Genomic DNA, 15,159 nt, shown 5'->3' on the forward strand with positions numbered 1-15,159 from the left:
AAGTAATTTAATTAATTGTGGTCGTAATATTTCAGGAGCATCGTAGACGTGGAAGAGACGCAAGTTCTTGAGTCTACAGACGTAATTGAACATGAAGCATTCGAAACAACTAAGGCACATCGTGTTATCTCGGTACAGGAGCCAGTAATAACGGAAGCAACAGCTTCATTGAAGAAAGTTGACGAAAAATCACAAAAGATCGTGCCGAGACGTGAAGATCGAGCTCGACCAGTTGTTCTAGAGCAAGAGGCTGTAGTCGTTGCCTCGGAAATAGTCACTCAAGATACGACAGCTGACTTTAAGGTACAATCTACGACAGATCGTGCTCAGGTTACTTCTGAAACTTTCGAGACTGTCTCCGTATCTGAAGTCCATACTGAGTCAAGTGTTCAGGAGATCAAGAGAACTGATTCTAAGACACGAAGAGCTAAAAAGACGGTAGTGAGTAGCCAAGAAGGCGTCGTTGAGGTTCGTCAGACGCAGGTTGAAGAATTCCCTGATGAGAAACCGAAGAAGAAGAAAGACCGGAAACGGGATGTAGTTGAAGTTACTATTGAAGAAGTTATCAAAGAGCAAAAAGTTAATCTTCTACGAGCTGTTGAAGAGATTATGGAACTGCTCAACGTCAGGGAATTCGGACCTGGTGAATCTCCGCTACGTGAACTCGCTACTATTGGGTTCTTAGTCAGCCATGGAGTTCCGGTTAGTGAAATAAATGAAGCTCTCTACAGAACTGACCAGTTCCCAGCATTGAGAACTCCAGATGCACAGAATGCTCTAGTGCAATTGGTCGAGAGAGAAGGTCACGGTGCATTGATCACTCAAGTTCTTACTGAAGAAACTACAACAGACGAAGCTATCGTTGCTGCCACTGTCGGTTTCCGAGCTTTTATGAGAATGGTCGAACTTATTCACACTACTGTTGAAGAAGTCATTACTCATTTTGCTCCTGAAGACTTCCGTCCAAGAGCTTGGGAAGTTACTGAAATCACTGAGGTAAAAATAAACGAAATAATTTAAGTATTATAGTTAATAATTAATATAATCGATTGTTTATTCAAATTATTTTTAAAAGGCTGAAGTTGAGGAACATATCACTGAAAGAGTATCCGTCGTCCAAACTACAGAGGTCCGCGTAATGGGTGAGTTACGAAAAACTGGTGTGTCTTTTGATATTTACGATTGATTTAAAAAAAAAAAAGAAAAATTTTAAGTAAAAAATTAATAAATTTAATGTGAGAAAAAAAACAATATTTTTAATAAAATTTACACGTGTTTGTGTGTGGCTGAATTGTAAATTTTTTTTTGCTTATGTTATGTATATAAATTATAAATATTATTTTTATTTTTATTTAATTATATTAAGCTTTCTACATAATAAAAATAATCCCAAAGCTTGTAAATTTTCTAAATGCATCAAAACTAATTTAATTTATATATAAAGTTTATATTTTATAAGTGTGTTAAATTAATAAATTAATAAAAAAAATAATGTGTTTTTTTATATAAATAAATTTATAAAATAATTATAAAAAAAAAAAATGTGTGTGATTTTTTTTTCTATTCCTTATTATAAAATCCCACTGGAACAAAAAAATTTTAAAATTTTTTTTGCAGAGAAACGTGAGGAGAAAAAAGCGATCCTGAAGCAAGATGTTCGAGAAATTAAAGGTTTGATGTTACGAGTTACGATGATGCATGGAAAATATATTTTTTTCATTACTATTTTCTACTAGATTCGAGTTTAACATACGGCCAGAAATATAATTCCATTTAAAAATAAATATATTTATTAAATAATAATTAATAAAAAAAAAAGAAAATGAAAGATAAAAACTCACCCAAGGCCAAGTTATCTCGAATCTCTTGATCATTTTTTAATCAATTCTCATTATAGCTTTCTTAAAATCCATCACTCGCTTTTATTGTAAGCTTGTAACTCTTGTTCTATAAAAACAATATATTATTTTTTATATTCTTCTTTCAGATGCATGAAGCTTTCTTGAACAATCATATTAAGCCAGTGCAAACATACTTACCGCTTATGCCGCTATGCTTTCTTCACGAAGTAACTCCATTAAGTTTAACTAGCCACTAAAAAATAAATAAATAGTCAAACAATTAAATATTTTAAAAAATAAAAAAAAATATATCTAGCAATATATATTATCTATCTAAGTTTTCTTTCGCCTCCAGCTCTAATCGACGTTTACGTTCATGCCAAGCTTTATTGCACTAGCAGCTATCACTAATTTTACGCTGTAAGTAACAGCTTTTTTGTTTCTTTTTTTTTTTTTTTTTGCTTTTTTTATTCTATTTTGTTTCTAGTTTATTTACTTTGACCCCTTTAAATCCTACAGGCATTGCGTTTTATACAATTCTGCAAACTTTTATTCACTCGTTTGCTCACTCAATTACTCATCTATTCTTGTAAATAATATTTTACATATTACAAATAATATATATCATATTACAAGTACTTATATCAGTTTATCATATATCTATATATTTATATATAAATAATTATTTTTTTTATTACATGTTTGCAACTTGCTAAACTATAGTTATATTGCGGTCTAACAGAGACACGTTCAAATTTCCGAAAATTTTAAATGTTAAATTAAAAAAATAATTAATTGGTATCTTATATATTCATTAATATTCAATACGTCTCTCTGTGTAAGTTGGTTTGACTTCTGGTTCCATAAAATGGTAAACTATTTATTTATAATGTATTTGCAGAATACGTAAATTTAAATTACAAAGAATGTAATTAAAATTAGATATGGAAAGAAAAATTATTTCTTTAAAATATGAGCATGGCATTTATTTTTAAGTTATTTTTTTACCCTCCCCACTCTACATTATTTGGTTATTATTTTTTTTGTTATTTTTTTATTTGCAAGCACGTTTTTTTTTTTTTTTTACAACAATATTACTGAAAAAACAAAACAAATGCATTTACGCTGATTAGGCATCCTCGTCGCATGAGCTGCAGTTTTTATCAAGGTATCGTCGATCCGCATTTTAATAATTGAAGCGCAAATTAAAATTTTTTTTACATAATTAAACAATACGCAATACTCATTTAAACTTTTCTACTATAACACTATTTCTTCTTTTAACTATTTATTTATGTATTTTTTATTTGAAACATTGAACACACATGAACGTAATCACACAAACCTTAACATCATTTCCACAGAATACGAGGACACTCAGCTAGTACACGAAACACTGCACAAAGAAATAAAACCAGAAGAACACGGGTCTCGAGTGGTTGAGGACACACAAGAACACAAGGATAGGGAAAGTATTGATATTGAGGAGGAAACTGTTGTTACTGAGCGCGATGAGGGTAGATTAGTTACGAAAAAGCCCAAAAAAGAGAAAAGAAGAGAGAAAAAAGAAGATGAGGTTGTGGTAGTTGAGGAAGAAGAAATAGTTACGAAAAGAATTAAGAAACCGCAGAAAAAACAGAAGGAAGAAATAGAGATTGAGATTGAGGAAGAAGAAATAATTGAAGAGGAAGAAGAAGGAGAGAAACGTAAGAAAATATTGAAAGCCAAAAGACCGAAGAAAGGCGAAGAAGAAATTGATTTCGAAGAAGTTGAAGATTTTGAGACGGTAACAGACAAAGCAGTGCCATCTGTGCCTGTTAATACTTCGGTACAGAGTCATGAAGTTGTTGCGTTAACGAGAACTGCCGAACAAGCTCCTGGAAAACCGGAAAGTGAAAAAGCTAGAGTTACTTTGGATACAGTGAATGCATTGGTAGAACAATATGTACCGGTTCAAGAGAGTGAAGATAAAATTAGCAAGATAAAACCAGATGAGAAGAAAGCTTTAGTATCGGTAGCTCCAGTTGAACCTTTCTCTGTTACGGAAACAACTGTTCAAGGCTCGCATGGAGAATTCAAAGGTACTTTTAAACCAACGACTTTCGAAGCTACACCTGGAGTTGTTACGAAGCCTAAAGAAAGTCTTCAAGTTACGGAAACGCTTGCGAATGATGCTAAGACTACTGGATTAGATTTGAAGCAAGCTCTGACGACGCAAAAAGCTGAAGTTGCTTTGACTCTACAGGAAGCAACTACTGTAAGTGAAACTACGGTAAACCAAGGCGAAGTTCCCACTCAAGACTTTGTTGCTCCGACTGCAGTGACTGCTGAAGACACAATGCTACCAAATATCAGTCTTTCTATTTACGAAGTCAACGAGGCTGTTACTGAAGATAAATTGGAGCCTACTAAGACTATTTCTGCTAAGCCACGGGTCAATATAAGTGCTGTAGAACCTCTGACTATTGAAGAAGTCCAAACTGAAGACAAGCCTGGAAAGTATTATCCAGAATTATTTGTTCCAACTGAAATAGCAACGACGACAGTCGTGTCACAGAAACGGGTTATTACTGAAGAGACTCATGCACCGGAAAAAGAAGGAGAATATGTGCCTGGAAGATTACCAGCTGGTCAGAAAGCTCAGGTTGGTGTTTCTGAAGGCGGCGAAGCGCCGATGATTGGAGAACAACCGATACAGGAGATGGAAGGTGTATTTGTTCCTGGCAGGAAAGCTGACACTTTCGAAGCTGAAACTAATGTCAATGTTTTGGAAAGCGTTACGGTTTCTACGGTTGAGACTCAACATCAAGAAGTTAATCTTGTTGTTGAAGAAGCGAAGAAAGCTGTGGCTGATCTAAATGTTGTTGAGAAGAGTTCAGTATTTACTATGGAAACTGTTACATCTGAAAGAGAAGTCGAATATAAACCAGAAGAGCAACCATCAGTTAAAACAGCCGACAGTTCAATACTTCCTTTGGAAATTGGAAGTATTTCCAGTACTATTGTCCAAGAGTCTGAGGGTATATATAATGAACAAGTGAAACCAACATCAGCAATCGCAGAAACCAGTCTCCGTCCAGAAGAACACGTGACGGTTTCTCAAGTAGAGACCGCTGATTTGCCGTCTAAATTCAGCGAAGATTTGAAATACATCACGGAAAGTGGAACTGTGTCTGTACAACTGACTGAAGCGAAAGTAATCCAAGAGACTTTTACGCATGATCGTGAAGAAAAGTTTGAAGACTCCGTTAAACCGGAAGAAAAAATAGTGGATATGATTTATGATTCTGTTAAAGGTATTGAAATATTTCAGACGACTTCCGTAGACAAAGAAGGTCATTTAGAAATTTATGAAATGCCTGAGAGCCATCGAGGTAAAATGGTCCCAACTCATTCTGTCATTTCCTTCCAGGTTGAGGAGACTCAACCTGAAGATAATGTAGGGAAGCTTGATAAATTAGTTCCAATTACTGGAAAAGCTAAAGTTGGACATGATAATTTAGTAGAAACTGTGGTAGATATCACAGTAGTTGATGAAGGGTTGAAACCTGTGGAAAAAGATCAAGTACCTGAGTCAAAGTTTGCTGAAGTTGGGTTGAATGAAGTAGAAAGTGTGAAGACAACAGAAATTATTGTGAACGAAGCTGAGGAAGACTACAGAAGTATCACTAAAATGGAGAGTGTGTTTGCAACGACAGGTTTCACTACACAATCTGCCTTTGAATTGCAAGAAGTGCGAACTGAATCACCAACTGGAGAATTACCTGAAGAAGTTCGTGCAAGTGGAACTGCTCAAACATCAGCAGTTCCACTAGAGTCGGTTACTGTTAATCTTCAAGAAGTTGCTGAAAAAGAAGATGTGTATACTGAAGACATCAGACCTGAGTCTAAGACAGCTAGCATTGATTACACTGAAACGAGATCAGGTGCAAGTGTACTAGAAGTTTTGACTCATGATCTAGAGAACACGTATCGACCGGATGAGAAACCACAAGACTTTACAGCTTCGAGTTCAATTGATAGCCGGACGATAGCTATGAAATCTGAAGTCTTGATTGAACAAAGTGCAGGTAAGATGTCTGATGATAAACCTAAGACTGCGAAGGCATTTGGAACTCAAGAAGCACTTGATGAGTTGGTTATTGTTGAAACAAACATTGCGGAGACGGAGAAACCGAGATTTGAAGAAGCAAAACCAGTTGAACAGAAAGCTCAAGTTGATATTACGACTTCAGAAAATGTGTCGGTGATGGAAATCACGGCAGTTCATGCTGAAGAGACTTTACATACTGAAGATTACGTCTCTGAGAAGACAATTACGATGAACTTAACATCAACTCATGAAGTAGCACAAACTGAAGAAACAGTTGTTGCCAATAATATTGATTCACTGTCTGAACTAAAACCGAAAACAGAAAGCGCTATATTGCATCAAAGTGGCTTAGAGATAGTTCAGCAGACAGAGTTAACGGTTTCGGAAAAAGAATCAGTACTTTTGGAAGATGTTAAACCGGATTTGAAGAATGTTAATGTCAGTTTCATGGAAGGCGAAAGTGTACAAGTACTATTGACAAATTCAGAAGACAAAGAAGGTCGGCTAGAAGATCAAGTTAAGCCTAAAAGCTTTGAGGCTTCGATAGACTTTGAAGTTCAAGGTGTTGCTTCGCAGTATGAAATAATGAGTGACACTGGAGTTAGTGAATTTACATCAGAAGTTCCAAAAGACGCGAAACCATCAGAGTCTTTACTTCTCTATGAAACTGCAGTTGCGGAAGAAATTCAAACGCGTGAGACTGAAGCTCCTTTGACGGAAATTCAACCGAGCAATCGATTAGCTGAGATGTCGTTCGAAATAGGTGAAGGTATTCTGGTGTCAACTGTTGAAACTGGAGACAAAGAGAGACCTCTTGAAGAACTCGAGAAACCGGAAAACAAATTAGCTACCTTTGATTTCGAATCACATCCAGTTGCTGAAGCTTTAGAGACTATTGCTCAAGATGATGCAGGAGAATTTAAACCAGAAGAAACTCAGTCTGCTACTGCACTAATGGATCATGTAGCGCACAAGAGTATTGTAACAATTGAAACATCTGTTGGAGATCGAGAAGGATTTATGGATGATTTTGTTAAGCCTGAGGAGAAAATCGTTGATGTTGCATTTGAAGAAGCTAAGATCTGTTTGAATATTACGGAAACAATTTCATCTGAAAAAGAGAAAGAATATGTGGGCAAAGAAGATGTGATGACAGAAAAAGCAACGTTCAACTTCGATGCTCATAAAGTAGCTGAACTTACTGAAGTCACGACGTCTTCAGTAACTGATGAATTGAAAGAAAAGGCTCCGACATCAGCAATTGCTAAAGAAGAACGTCTACCATTTGAAGGAGTTATTCAAACAGAAGCTGTGATCTCCGAAAAAGAAAAAGAATTTTCTGAAAGTCCAATAATTGCCACAAATAAAGCAGAAATAATAATTGGAGATAAAGGAAATGTTACAAGTGTTTCTGAAGTTATGATAGTTGACAAAGAAGGCTCACTGAAAATTCCCGAGAAACCAGAAGAACGAAGAGCTTCAATAGACATGACGGGACATTCAATAGCTGAGAAAATTGAAGTTAATGTTGACTCAAGTACGGGAGTTCTTGGAGAGCTTCAAAAGGTATCAGCTTCTGCTATTTCATCGCAGATTCCACTAGAGCCTGTCATACAAACTGAAACTCAACCATCAGAATCTGAAGGCTTGTTAACGAAAGATAAAAAACCAATTAAAGCTCTTGCTGATTTATCTGTCGTTGAAGATCAAAGCATTGAAGTTACAATGGTAACGATGGAAGACAAAGAATCTGATTATTTACCAAAAGACTTACCCGAGAGTAGAGTTGCAGACAAAGCGTTTGTTGGTGGACACTTGGTAGCAGAAACTACTGAACACGTGGTCGATTTCAGTACTCAAATGATTACTGAAGAAAAACCTGAAGTATCGACTGCTATTTTAGATCAGATTACTTTCAATCCATTGACCAGTTCTCAAATGATTATTGGAGAAACCGAAGATCAATTTGTACCGGATGTCAAACCGGAAGATCACACTGCTAAGATTGATATTGAATTTGGGCGCAGCACTGTAACAATTTCTCAAGTTACTACGGGCGATAAAGAGACCACGTATACACCAGAAATATTCCCCGGTGAGAAAGCTGCTTCTATGAATATCGATCTAACTCATGAGATTGCTGAAACAACGGCTACAAATGTTCAAGACGCTCTTGGTGATGTTGAAAGTATGAAACTTGATACAGTAAAAGCAATATCGAGCCAAGAAGTTTTTAGAAGTCTTCAAATATCTCAAGAAATTCCTCAAGACAAAGAATCAATATTTGAGGGTAAGTTTAAAGCAGATGTAAAAGACGTTGAAGTGACTGTTGAGGAAGGAAAAGGCGTGACAACTGTTACTGAAATTACAACTGAAGCTAAAGAAGGTATTCTTGATAATTTAGTTCACCCTGAAGCGCGAGAAGCTGTTCCTGCTTTGACTTCGGGTCATGAAGTAGCAGAACAAACAGAAGTGATAGCTGATTTACTTGTTGGACAAGTAGAGGCACTTCAAACCACTTCCGCTACTGCGAGAATTGGTCAAAAACCTTACGAAACGGTTCAATTAATTGAAGAATTCCTGGGTGAGCGAGAAAGCGACCGCATGGAAGTAAAAATGGTGACATCAAGCGCTAAAGTCGCTGTAGATGAACAGACTTCAGTAATTGTTGCAACCACGATGACACAGGATGTTGAAGAAGAGCTTCTGGTTCCAAAAAAACCTAAAGAAGAAATGGCAAAACCAGGAGTTGAGAGTAAAGAGGTAGCTCAGCAGAGTGAAGTGATGCCGAAGGAAGGTATTGAAGAGCTTTTAGTAACGAAACCAACAGAAGCAGCAGCTAAAGAGACACAAGGAACATTTGAAAGTGTCAATGTCATTCAAGCAATACCCGAAGAACTGGGTTCAGACTTTACAGGCAAGTTTAGACCTGATGAACGGAGTGCTGATGTTTCATTCGTGGAAGGCAAAAGTCTAACTGTTAATGAAGTTATGATTCAAGATAGCGAAGGTACTGTAACGATTGCCAAACATATTGAAGGCTTTGCAGAAGTAAAGCTGACAAGAGTGGGGCAAGATGTTGCACAGAAGACTGAAGTTATTGTCGATCAGAGCACAGGATCGATTGCACCGTTTGAAAGTGATTCAAAGAAAGCTCGCCCTATACAAGATACATTAGAATCTGTGATCATTGAAGAAGTTCCCGCTGGAGAAACTGAAGGCAATTTTGTTGATTATCCTAAAACTATTTCTAGTAAAATTACTCCAACGTTTGAAGAGGGACATAGTGTATCTATCACTGAAGTAACTTCTGGCGAGCGTGAAAAAGTTCTCGAAGAACAGAAATTACTTGAATCGCGTACAGCTGAGACAACGGTGATTATGGAGCATGGTAGTATTTTAACCACGGTAGTAGACTCAAGTGTTGATGTAAAGACTGAAGTTCCTGTAGATGAGAGAATACCGCAGACTGCTACTCCAAGCCAAGATACTTTTGAAAGTGTCTCAGTGTCGGAAAATATTATTGAAGAGTCTGAAAATTCATTCGAAGGCCAATTCAAACCTACTACTCAGACAGCTGTCGTTGATATTCAAGAAGTTAAATCGTTTCAAGTATCAGAAACAATGTCAGAGTATAAAGAAGAAAGCTTCGAAGGTGCTCCAAAGATTCATACAGTTCAAGCTAAACCAGAATTTAGTTTTCTTGAAACTGTACAGAAATCTCAAGTGGAAGCAATTCATAGCATCGGCGAAGTGAAAGATAAAACGACAATTACATCGCAGGCTACTATGACTCAAACGACCATGGAATCAGTTATTAAAACAGAAACGATGACAAGTGAACGAGAAGATACATTTGAAGGCAAATTTAAACCGGAAGAGCATAAAGGCATAGCACAGATGGAAGGTCTTAGTACAGTTACAGTAATGGAAATTTTATCGAATGAAATTGAAGATACTTTGGCAGTTGATCAAAAGCCAAAGAACAGAAAAGCATTGCCGAATATTACGGGACGAGAAGTAGCCGAGACAATGGAAGTAGAAACTATTGTGGGTCCTGAAGAGTTTGAAAAATTCAAAGGACCTGAGGGTGTTAAAGGCAAACCCCTAATGGATACTTTAACGTCTGTTGTTGTCTCACAAACGATTTCTAATGAAGTTGAAGAGTTTCTTCCTAGTCCTGAAGTACCGTTACAAAAAAGTATACAGCCTAATTTGGACTCTCGAGAGATCGCGCAAGTCTCTGAAGTTGAAACGATACTGACTGTTGGAGATTTTGCTAAAATGGTAAGTCCAGAAGAGAAGAAAGGCAAACCTGAAGTAGAAGAGTTTGCTCCTTTGACAGTATCACAAGTAATATCGCATGAGACTGAAGAAGAAATGCCACGTCCTGAAAAACCAAGTGGACAAATAGCTCAACCAAGTCTTTTGGGTAGAGAAGTAGCAGAAACTTCTGAAGTAGAAACTTTACTTAGTGCTCAGAAGTTTATCGAAGACGTGGCTCCAGAGGAAAGAAAAGGAATTTTTGGTCTCGAAGAAATGACTTCGTTAATTGTCTCTCAAACGGTATCAGGTGAGGTCGAAGAAATGCTTCCTGGTGATGAAAAGCCTACTACCAAGACAATTCAATTTGACATTCTTGGTCGTGATGTTGCTGAAACTTCTCAAGTTTTGACTTTGGCTAGTTTTGATGAGCTCGAACATAAGAGACCAGGAGAGCAAAAAGGCAAACCTGGTTTTGAAGAACATTCATCTGTTACTGTATCACAAACTATTTCTAATGAGGTCGAAGAAGAATTAGCTACTCCTGAAGTTCCTTCAATTAGGAATGCACAACCTAATCTTTCGGGTCGAGAAATAGCTGAGTCTTCTGAAGTGGAGACGCTTCTGAATGCTGAAAGCCTTGCTAAAGATAAAATACCAAAAGAAGAACAAGGTAAGCCAGCTTTGGAAGAAATGACTTCGTTAATTGTTTCTCAAACAGTTTCAAATGAAGCTGAAACATTGTTACCAAGTGAAGAAGTACCCAGTACAAAGACTGCACAGTCTGATATTTTCGGCCATGATATTGCTCAAACTTCTGAAGTTCTTACGATGTTGAGTACGGGTGATTTTATCAGAGATGCAGCTCCAGAAGAGAAAAAAGGACAACAAAGTCTTGAAGAAATGACTTCTCTTATTGTATCTCAAGCTGTGTCTGGAGAATCTGAAGAACAACTTCCAGGTCAAGAAAAACCAAGTACTAAGACAGCTCAGCCAGATATTTTTGGCCGTGATGTAGCCGAAACAATTCAAGTGATGACTTTGAATAACTTCGAAGAGCTTAATGAAGATAAACCGGTAGAACAAACGAGTAAACCAGGCTTTGAAGAATTGACTTCACTTACAATTTCACAAGTTGTTTCAAGCGAAGCTGAAAAAGAAATGCCAAATGCCGAAAAACCAACTACAAAGACTGCGCAGCCAGATATCATGGGCTACGATATCGCTGAAACATCTCAAGTGGTGACGATGTCGAGCACTGGTGACTTCTTGGAAGATACAGCTCCAGAAGAAAAGAAAGGTCAACCAAGTCTGGAAGAGATGACTTCTCTTATTATTTCTCAAACTGTATCTGGAGAATCTGAAGAACAGCTACCGGGTCTGGAAAAACCAAGTACTAAAACAGCTCAACCAGATATTATAGGTCACGATATAGCAGAAACAACTCAGGTGATGACATTAAATAACTTTGAAGAATTTACTGAAGACAAGCCAGTAGAACAAAAGAGTAAACCAGGCTTCGAAGAATTGACCTCGCTTACAGTTTCACAAGTTGTTTCAAGCGAAGCTGAAAAAGAAATGCCAAGTGCTGAAAAACCAACTACAAAGACTGCGCAGCCAGATATCTTGGGCTATGATATCGCTGAAACATCTCAAGTAGTAACAATGTCGAGTACTGGAGAATTCGTGGAAGATACAGCTCCAGAAGAAAGGAAAGGTCAACAAAGCCTTGAAGAAATGACTTCTCTTATCGTATCTCAAGCTGTGTCTGGAGAATCTGAAGAACAACTACCGGGTCTAGAAAAACCAAGTACTAAAACAGCACAACCAGATATTACAGGTCACGATATAGCGGAAACATCTCAAGTGATGACATTAAATAACTTTGAAGAACTTACTGAAGACAGGCCTATAGAACAAAAGAGTAAACCAGGCTTCGAAGAACTGACCTCACTTACAGTTTCACAAGTTGTTTCAAGTGAAGCTGAAAAGGAAATGCCTACCGCAGAGAAACCTACTACAAAGACTGCTGAGTCAGATATTTTAGGTTACGATATTGCTGAAACATCTCAAGTTCTTACAATGTCGAGTACTGGAGAATTCGTGAAAGATACAGCTCCTGAGGAGAAGAGAGGTCAACCAAGTCTCGAAGAGATGACTTCTCTCATTGTATCTCAAGCCATTTCTGGAGAATCTGAGGAACAGCTTCCAGGTCATGAACAACCCAGTACTAAAACCGCTCAGCCTGATATCCTTGGTCGCGATATTGCAGAAACCTCTCATGTTATGACACTAACAAGCTTTGAAGAGTTCACTGAGAAAAAACCGGAAGAACAACGAGGTCAACCTGGTCTCGAAGAGCACTCATCTATAAATGTTTCTCAAGTAGTATCAAATGAAGTTGAAGAAGAGTTACCTAGCCCCGAAGTACCAAAAGAAAAGAAAGCTGAACCTAATTTATTGGGTAGGGAGATAGCAGAATCTACTGAAGTAACGACTCATTTAACTACGGAAGATTTTTCAGTGCCACAAGCACCTGAAGGTCATAAAGGTAAGCCTGGAGTAGATGAAATGACATCTATTATCGTCTCTCAGACGATATCAAATGAAACTGAAAATATTTTACCATCAATGCAAGCACCATCCGAAGTCACAGCTCAACCTAATCTCTTTGGCCGTGAAACTGCTGAAACTATTCAAGTAACTACAGTTTCTAATGCTCAAGAACTAGTTGCCGAAACTAATCCCGAAGAACAACGAGTTAAACCTCGTTTAGATGAATTCTCTTCATTGATTGTATCAACAGCATTCACTAATGAAGGAGAAATGGCGTTACCAAGTCCCGAAGTTCCAACAGAAAAAACTGCACAGCCAAGTCTTCTTGGTCGTGAAATTGCAGAGACTAGTCAAGTATTAACGATGACTAGTGCACAAGACTTGGCAAGTTCCAAATTACCGGAGACAGCGAAAGGAGTACCTGGTGTTGATATGTTAACATCTGCTGTCGTTTCTCAAACTGTATCAAACGAACTTGAAGAACAGCTTCCTGGTCAAGAAGTGCTAAATGAAAAGACTGCTCAGCCTCAAATATCTGGCAGAGATATTGCTATGACTTCACAGGTTATTACATTGACTAGTACTGAAGAATTTATAAGTTCAATGAAACCCGAAGGGCAAGAAGGAATACCGAATGTTGAAGAATTCAAATCAGTTACAGTATCTCAAGTTATTTCTAATGAACTTGAAGAAAAATTACCGAGTGCCGAAATTCCTAGTGAAGGTTTAGCGAAGTTTAGTTTGTCCGGCAGAGAAGCCGCTGAGACGATTCAAATTACTACTGTTTCAAATACTCAAGAATTTGTAAAAGAAAAAGCTCCAGAAGGTCAAGCTGTACGACCAACTCTCGACGAATTAACTTCTTTGACAGTCAGTCAAGTTGATACGAATGAAGTTGAAGATGTTCTTCCGAGTGTTGAAGCTCCAATAGAAAAAACAGCACAAACAAACATCTTTGGTAGGGAAGTAGCAGAAAAAAGCGAAGTCATAACAGTTACGACTACTGAAAAATTAATTGAACAACAAAAGCCCGAAGAACAGCAAGGAAAACCTGAGTTTGAGGGATTGAGCACGGTAACAGTTTCTGAAGTCGTTTCAAATGAAGTAGAGAATATTCTGCTTGAAAATGAAAAGCCGAAGAAATATACAGCAATGAAACAAATGGATAGTATTGAAGTTGCCGAGACAACTGAAGTGATCACAGTTACGTCAACAGAAAAATTAGAAAAGCAGGCAGTTCCTGAAGAGCAACGAGGCAAACCGAATCTCGAAGAACTTGTTTCTCTAACAATATCTGAAATAACTCAAGGAGAAACTGAAGATGTTCTTCCTTCGCCAGACGTTCCAACAAAACAACTAGCAGACTCTAGTCTAATCAGTCGTCCGGTTGCTGAAAAATCTCAAGTTCTCACGACTACAACCACTGAAGAGCTTCTCAGTGCGCCGAAACCTGAAGAAAAGAAAGCTGTGCCTGAACAGGTTCCATTCCAGATATTCGAACAAACTATTCAACAGACTCAAGAAACCGAGTCTACGTTAACAATCTCAAAAAAAGCTGCATCAGCTCAGGCTGAAGTATCAATAAAAACATCAAAAAGTGTAGAAGTTACTCAGGTTGTAGCCAATGAAAAAGAATCTAAAGAAGTAATTAAAGGTATGGCTAGTGAAGTTAATGCTCAGCCAGACATTATGGAGAGCCAGGTAGCCGTGACATCAGAGATCTTACCCAAGTCTACTGTTTCTGAGTTTGATGTCGATAAACCAGATATGAAGACCGCGCGAAAAGTAGATGAAGAAAAGAGAAGTGTCATTGTAACAGATTTCGGAACGTTTGAAGAATTTGAATCAGAGTATCCTGAATCCATTAAACCATTCTCAAAGTCAGCCACAGTTACCTACGAGTCTGACCATCTGGAGCAAGTTATTGGTAAGTATTTATCACAATGTGTTAGGTCCGTGTAGCTTCATTATCACAATTAGGGATTAAACAGGCTTAAAGTACAGTCATAATACCTTCGTGATCACTCGTTCTTTTTTTGCATGTGCCGCGATACACAGATATAAATGTCCTTGTTGATAATTTGCGCTAGGGCTTTGTATATTATTTTTCAAACCGATGATTTTTTAGAAAGTAGAGTAGAAAGTAGTTTATTGCAGACGACGGTGATAAGCAATGTGGCAGCTGAAAAATACGTGAGTATTGAATCACAACACAGAACCACACTGCACATCTTACTAAACGTCATGCACTATAAATAATTTTATTGAATATATTGCAAATGGTTAATAATTAACTTTTACTATTGAATATATAGATATATTATATTATGTATGTATTAAATTGCCCAAAAGACCTATTATTTAGAAGTCAAACCAAGCTGAAGCAAGCAGCAAACAACACTAACA

The 15,159-nt window shown here is 37.4% G+C and overlaps 1 protein-coding gene and 1 long non-coding RNA gene across 12 annotated transcripts in view; one reads left to right on the forward strand and one right to left on the reverse strand.

Annotated features, from left to right (window-relative positions):
• The window catches only part of LOC130673769 (titin), an 86,915-nt gene that overhangs the window by 40,354 nt on the left and 31,402 nt on the right, over nucleotides 1-15,159 (forward strand). For 9 of the 11 annotated variants that reach the window (XM_057478952.1, XM_057478953.1, XM_057478954.1 and 6 more), the window contains 4 exons: nucleotides 36-996; nucleotides 1,076-1,142; nucleotides 1,618-1,671; nucleotides 3,206-14,680. In XM_057478952.1, the coding sequence (XP_057334935.1) occupies nucleotides 36-996; nucleotides 1,076-1,142; nucleotides 1,618-1,671; nucleotides 3,206-14,680 (12,557 nt within the window). Of the gene's footprint in view, nucleotides 1-35; nucleotides 997-1,075; nucleotides 1,143-1,617; nucleotides 1,672-1,987; nucleotides 2,126-3,205; nucleotides 14,681-15,159 lie in introns of those variants that run through there. The other 2 variants (XM_057478962.1, XM_057478961.1) reach the window with 2 other exon arrangements.
• The window catches only part of LOC130673774 (uncharacterized), a 108,620-nt gene that overhangs the window by 2,890 nt on the left and 90,571 nt on the right, over nucleotides 1-15,159 (reverse strand). The window contains exons 5-6 of the long non-coding RNA XR_008990938.1: nucleotides 2,040-2,094; nucleotides 1,842-1,947 (exon numbers count right to left, since the gene is read on the reverse strand). This is a non-coding gene — a long non-coding RNA (uncharacterized LOC130673774). The remainder of the gene's footprint in view (nucleotides 1-1,841; nucleotides 1,948-2,039; nucleotides 2,095-15,159) is intronic.

This window comes from Microplitis mediator, chromosome 8 (assembly GCF_029852145.1).
Source record: "Microplitis mediator isolate UGA2020A chromosome 8, iyMicMedi2.1, whole genome shotgun sequence".
In the NCBI taxonomy this organism is placed as follows: domain Eukaryota; kingdom Metazoa; phylum Arthropoda; class Insecta; order Hymenoptera; family Braconidae; genus Microplitis; species Microplitis mediator.